We start from the raw sequence: 6,086 nt of genomic DNA on the forward strand, positions 1-6,086 counted from the left end.
AGTGTCTTGTTTTCAAGGTTTCATCCACTCTTACTGTTATACATAAGTTTAATCAATCTTGTTGATGATGTTTCGCTCTGTGAATTGAAGGCTACCTGTTGTAGTTAAAGATACTTAAGTTAGGAAAAAAAGGTAAACTTGTGCTTTCAATACCTTGTCCTTGGTATATCTTAACTTTAAACCATCTTTGTCTTCTTCAGTGTCTCCAGAACTCATCCAGTGACATAAAGTTAGTTGCAGAAAAAATGATCTGGTGGGCAAATAAAAACCATCTTCCTGCACTGGATCCTCAGGCAATTAAGCCCATTCTCAAAGCACTTCTGGACAACACAAAAGACAAGAACACCAGTGTCAGAGCTTACAGCGACCAAGCCATTGTTAATCTGCTGAAGATGAGAGCGGGTGAACAAGTGCTTGAGGTATGAGACAGAAGAAAACATTGAAGATCACATGGCTCCGCTTAGGTTTAAGTGTTTGCCTGGAGTCTCAGAACGTGCTGACAATCTCTTATGAAATAGGTGGAGTGGGATATTCCTATTTGCATTTAAGCCTTCATTCGTATTCTTATGCTAAGCTCTGAAGAAGTATGCAAGTTGTGTGATACTGCACAACCATGCAGTGTGGTGATATTGAAGTCAAGGTATTTAACGCGTTCTCTGTGTGTTTAATGCCTGAAGCCATATTGTGCTGCAGTTGCCTTAGCTAGAACTGGTAGTTTATTTGTCGCTTTTATAATCCTATTGCAGCATTATCAGTACTGGAGAGTATATTTAGGATGGATGGAATGCTCCTTTGTACATCCACATCCAGACCTCTCTTCTAAGCCCCTAGCTGGTTTGGTTCTCATGTCTGAAATCCTAAAACCAGATGAAAGCTTTGAGTATATTTGAAGATGCAGATAAATACACCTCGTAAGGCACTTAAAACTGTTCTTATTTTGAACGGCGTATCGTGAGGAATCGATAATTTGGTGTTTTCTTCCTTCCACAGTCTGTTTCCAAGATTTTAGATGCTGCCAGCTTGGAGCTTCTCAACGAAAGCTGCAGGAGATCTCTTAAGAAGCTGGCTGGCCAGGCTGACTCTGATGAACAGATAGATGACACTATACTGACGTGATGATCGAGCTCCCGAAGACAAAACAACACTGACCCAACCGCTGCATCAGCATTTCAACTCAAAACACCTACTTTAAATGTTTTCATTTTTGAAAATGTTAATTCTGATGGGATTTCATGAAAAGGACTCCCAGAGAGTATTTTAGTATCAAATATACCAGAATAGCCTTAATTAGACCCACTTTAGCTGAAATTTGAAAATTTGGTCCCCTTTTTGAAATAGTTAATGCACAAGAAACAGATATACTAATCTATACTGATAAATTGTGGCCAATTGTGAGATGTGGCTAGAGCACATCAGGCTTAAACTCTGGTGAAATCTACTTGTTTTCCAGGGTCTGTGCCAAAACTCCAGTATTGGAAGTACTGTTGTTTTTTCCAGAGACCCTGTGAAGCCAGAATTGTTTTTGTGTACTGCTAACTTGCTGCTTGTGACGGTTCTGAAGACTGAAAATCCCTGTAAAACACAGTATTTAAAACAGCCTTAGAAATCACAAATACAAGGGGGGAATTAAATGCAGTCTGTTTAAAGAAGGAACATTTAATAAAGGCTTTGACTTTGATCCTTCTGGTGTAAACTGTTCTCTTTATGCGTTCATTTGCCAACAAACGAATGCTGTGATTTACTTTCTGGACATGCATTTATTTTTTTTAGGGCATACAGCCTATAGAGTGGGTAGTGCAGTAATCTATATAAAATCCTTTTGCAAAACTGAGGTAAGCTAGGGTCTAAAACCAACCTAGAACTGACATTTAATGAAATTTGTAATTACTCCTGTTCATTTCTGGAGCATTTTGGACTATAGACAGCTTTTTATTCAACTTGCAAAAACTCCTCTATTTTTGTCTTCAAAGGCTTCAAAAGATATTTGGCATTTCCAACATGCAGAGGTCTTTTTGTCAATGAATTGTACTGCTCCAAGAAAGCAGGATTTTATTTCACCTGGCCAAATGGTCACTTTTTTTTTTTTTAATTGACTGATGCCTTTTGTGCTATTTGATGGAAATAGTGGAAAAAATTGCATTGCAGAATAAAAACCTTTAAAGAGAAAATTAGTTTTGCATTCTACATATTAAAGGGAGCTCTATCTACTTGATGAAACGACACAGAAGAAGGTTGCTCTTCAGAAACCAAAGCATTACAGTTTACAGTTTCAAAGGGGGGCGATGATCTTCCTTTGATATAACTCTGGATGGCTCAGCCATAATGATGAGATGGGAAAAAATGCCACTACTCACAACATTTGAGAGCATAAAATGCAACCACATGGGAACGCTCTGCTAGAACCAATTGCTGTGATTCCATAACCCTTTAATGCCATCCATTTAATTATATACACCTTTCAGAGCATTACAGTTCACTTCAGTGGCTATTCAAACCTTCCTTGCTGCTATTTGAGTCCATTACTGTTTGTCCTGTTCCCACAGGCATTGAGAACAGTTTGTTTGCAGCAGCCACGTTATCCCTGCAATGTTCTCATCCTTGAAGATGAGATCCATCCTTGGATTTTCCAGGTCTTTTCTTGTGGATGAGTTTTTCTAAATCCATATTATTGCTCTTCATCTTTGTTCCGTTCAGATTCACTGTTGCCTTGTAGTGCCCACTGCTGGATCAAATCATCTGCTGGAGAATATCATCTTGCAGGTTCTACACAACACGTTGGTGTCTATCCCCACATGAGACTTGGCTGCAGTAGCAGACCTTTTGCAGTCGGTTATGAATCCAGGCTACAAATCTGCTCTTTTGCTATTTACGTCCAATCTTGTATTTATGCAGTTCATTATTTCTATAAAACTCCACCACTTTCCAGTTGGTCTTAGTGAACCTGTAGCCCACTTATTTAATAACGTTTACCTGCATTTTGAAGGTGGTTTTAAATTCTGAGTTTTGCCTTCCAGAATACTTGCAGATCTGTTCTGTTTTCTGTTATCTACTGATTAAAAATGTATTCTCTATCCCTTCGTCCAGATAATTAATTAAAGTAATAAGCTGTACCAGTCGTAGTTCACTGTGGAAAGGAAAGCTACTTGCCTGTATTGACAGTGAGCTGTGAGTAACTACAATGAGAAGAAAACTTGCAAGTATTGGTGGTGGATATCCCTCACAGCAGTGAATTCAGTGTGTGTGTCATTGCCTATGAGACTAACGTCTGATCTAAAGGCTGCTCCACTAAAGCAGTCTTGGGCAGCAAAAGTTTATCTGCCGTATTCTTCTGTGGTCCTAAGTCTCAATTCTTGTCTACAAGAACTCAAGGATGAGTGGTAATCAACCAATTCATCTTTGTATTTTTTATTCGGTATCTTTTAAAGTTTAAACTCTGTTTTTTGCATTGCACTGGTAATAATCAGAGTGAAAACTAAAAATGCCCCTAAGGATTTGACGTCTTAGAACACTGTGATTAATTTCACCTGTAATGAATGAACTGTGTTTGGAGAATAACAGAGGAACAGCAGTTAAACCACCAAATGCAAAAGCACTGTGCGCTATAGCAGAAGTAAACAAAATTTTAAGCCATTTTATAACTGCAAAAAATAGGTGGGAAAAGCTCAGTAGTTGTACTTAACTTCTTTGATCAGTACGGACATGAAGGAGGAAAAATGTGCAAGTTTTTCTAAGGAATGGCAGGTTGAGCACAGTCAGAGATAGCTATTTTTCTCCAGGAGACTGATACTTCTTAAACACATGGAAGAAAATAATAATCAAGTTGATTTTTTAATTAGCTTATTAATTTTAGCTAATTACTACCTTTTGTAATTAAATTAAGGGTATTCTGAAGATTTGTATTTTAACTTTGTCTAATATGAAGTGGAAAAACTCATTCGTCTTTCCAAATAGCAGCTGAGTTTCTGTGCTCAGTTTAGTTGTTCCTGACAGGGAGGAGTAAAAGGTAGGAAACTCACTTGCACTTATTGAGAATGTGCTGATCATTCAATTACAGCACAATGCAGAATCTGGATTTTGATAGCTACTTTTCACTAAATTATTTATATACTGCAATACAATAAATCAGAGCTAAAATACCCATAATTTTTGCCACAATGTGAAAGATGATAAATTGATTTTGCCAACTTAGAGACTAAGGAATTAATTTTTCTCTCATTTCAAACATCTTGAAAATACTAGTTGTCAGTCTAAGACCATTTTTTTCCCCACAACTGACTGTAATAACATCTTTGAACTGTCAAGAAGCTGTCTCTGAGTGACAGCTGAACTGTGTGTATTTCAAGAAGATCACAAAATAAAGCGTGATGTTTTATCTTACACGGTGTTTAAAAAATTCAGTGGAAAAGAGACAAGTGTGAAAACACAAAATATTCAAATATTTTGATATTTTTTAAAGGCAAGTCACCCAGTTACATACGGTCTGTTTTATTTGGCAAAATGACCCTACCTTACGCTTTCTACATGGGGTTTCATAAGCTTAAAAACAAGGGTAATAGGAGATGCTGACTTGAGGTTTGAGTTGGTGGTTTGTATGATAGATTCAAGGGGCTCCCCTTGGTTATCCTCACATGGGGGGGATGCGTTGGGTTATTTGATGGGCTGCCAAAATGCTTTATTGTGATGTAAGATAGACAGGAGATGTTGCCTTTGACCTGGATTGGGCTTGGGCTTGCTGCAAACCCTTCTCCATCAGTGTTTCTGTGAGTATCGATCTGCAGAACTGCACGTGCTTATGTCTGGTAACACTCCAGCCTGGGTGTGGTGTTTTACACGTATGAACTGCAAAGTCCAAAGTCCATGGAGAGATGGAGGACATCCAAATGGATTTCAGGATGAGGAGGATGTGACAGGGCTGAGCTCTGAAGGCCAGAAGACTTTTTTAAAGGTTAAGATCAAGGAATGTTTATAACTAAAAGCATAGTTGCATTTTCAATCAGAAGTATTCTGTTAGACGATGCTAACATTACCTTCACCCTAGAGATGCTATTTTAGCCATACTGGGTTGGCTTGTTTTCAGATGAGTTGCACAGAAATAGCAAAAAATGTAACAGCACAACCATACCAGAGTATCCTATGCAGAAGAAATAAGTAATTCTAGAATTGATTAGAGACAATTACCTTAAAAATATTCTTATTTCTCCTAATCAAACCCTACTGCATAAACCCAGAGGAAAGAATCTGCAGCTTTTTAGTCAGTATTAAGGAGAATGCAGCATCATCAGCAAACATCTGTCATTCTGTAAGGACCACTCACAGCTCAGCACACAGCCACCTCAGAGGTCAACAAGCCCAATGCCCTGCTCAAAGCAGCTGACTGGAGCAGGTTGGGACTCCTTGAACACCCTCACAATCTTCACGGGTGTGATCTGAAGCAGTGCTTTGGTTCCACCAAAAGATTCTTACAGCAGGTGCATCCCAAGTGTCTTCGTAGCTCAGCTGATGGAAAGTTTGTGTTCTTCAGAGCTGGTAAAGCTCTCACTTGAAGGACCAGTGCATGTTAATGAGATACTTCCCTCAGTGAACTGTAAAGCTGATGTTTCTAATGTTACCCATATTGTAATTAAACAAAGTTATTATTGTGGTTTGGACTTCTGCTAAACAAAATTTGGTGAAGTAATTATTCTGGAGGACATGTATCGTCTTTTGTCGCTTATTTTTGAGATGCTGAGGCTGAAAAACAACGAAGTCCTGAATAACTGAGGTATTCTAAACCAAAACACAGCACTGTTACGAAGTCCAGACAACAACACAAATAAATGTTCTTGTAGCAAAGAAACCACAGAAAAACCAGCACACCTCTTGTGCTCTCAACGACAGCCAGGTCAGCACCAACATAAGTGACAGAGCAAAGACAACACCCCAAACATAAGCAGAACTCTGGATTAAACCCCCGGGAATCGAATTCTAGGTTCAAGATGCCAATAAGCCTGGCCTTTTCTTATCACTTCTCTGCAGACACCCCCACCTGCAGAGCTGGGCGCGCACTCCCCATCATGGCGGCCTCAGGCGAACCAGCAGCCCAGCCC

General features: G+C 39.0%; 1 protein-coding gene across 1 annotated transcript in view; it reads left to right on the forward strand.

The window, feature by feature from the left end:
- The window catches only part of GCN1 (GCN1 activator of EIF2AK4), a 28,965-nt gene extending 27,287 nt beyond the window's left edge, over positions 1-1,678 (forward strand). The window contains exons 39-40 of the mRNA XM_010720467.3: positions 201-419; positions 991-1,678. Coding sequence (XP_010718769.1) covers positions 201-419; positions 991-1,116 — 345 coding nt within the window. The 3' untranslated portion in view covers positions 1,117-1,678. The remainder of the gene's footprint in view (positions 1-200; positions 420-990) is intronic.
- The last annotated feature ends 4,408 nt before the right edge of the window (positions 1,679-6,086 follow it).

The sequence above is a fragment of the Meleagris gallopavo genome, chromosome 17 (assembly GCF_000146605.3).
Source record: "Meleagris gallopavo isolate NT-WF06-2002-E0010 breed Aviagen turkey brand Nicholas breeding stock chromosome 17, Turkey_5.1, whole genome shotgun sequence".
NCBI classification, from domain to species: Eukaryota; Metazoa; Chordata; class Aves; order Galliformes; family Phasianidae; genus Meleagris; species Meleagris gallopavo.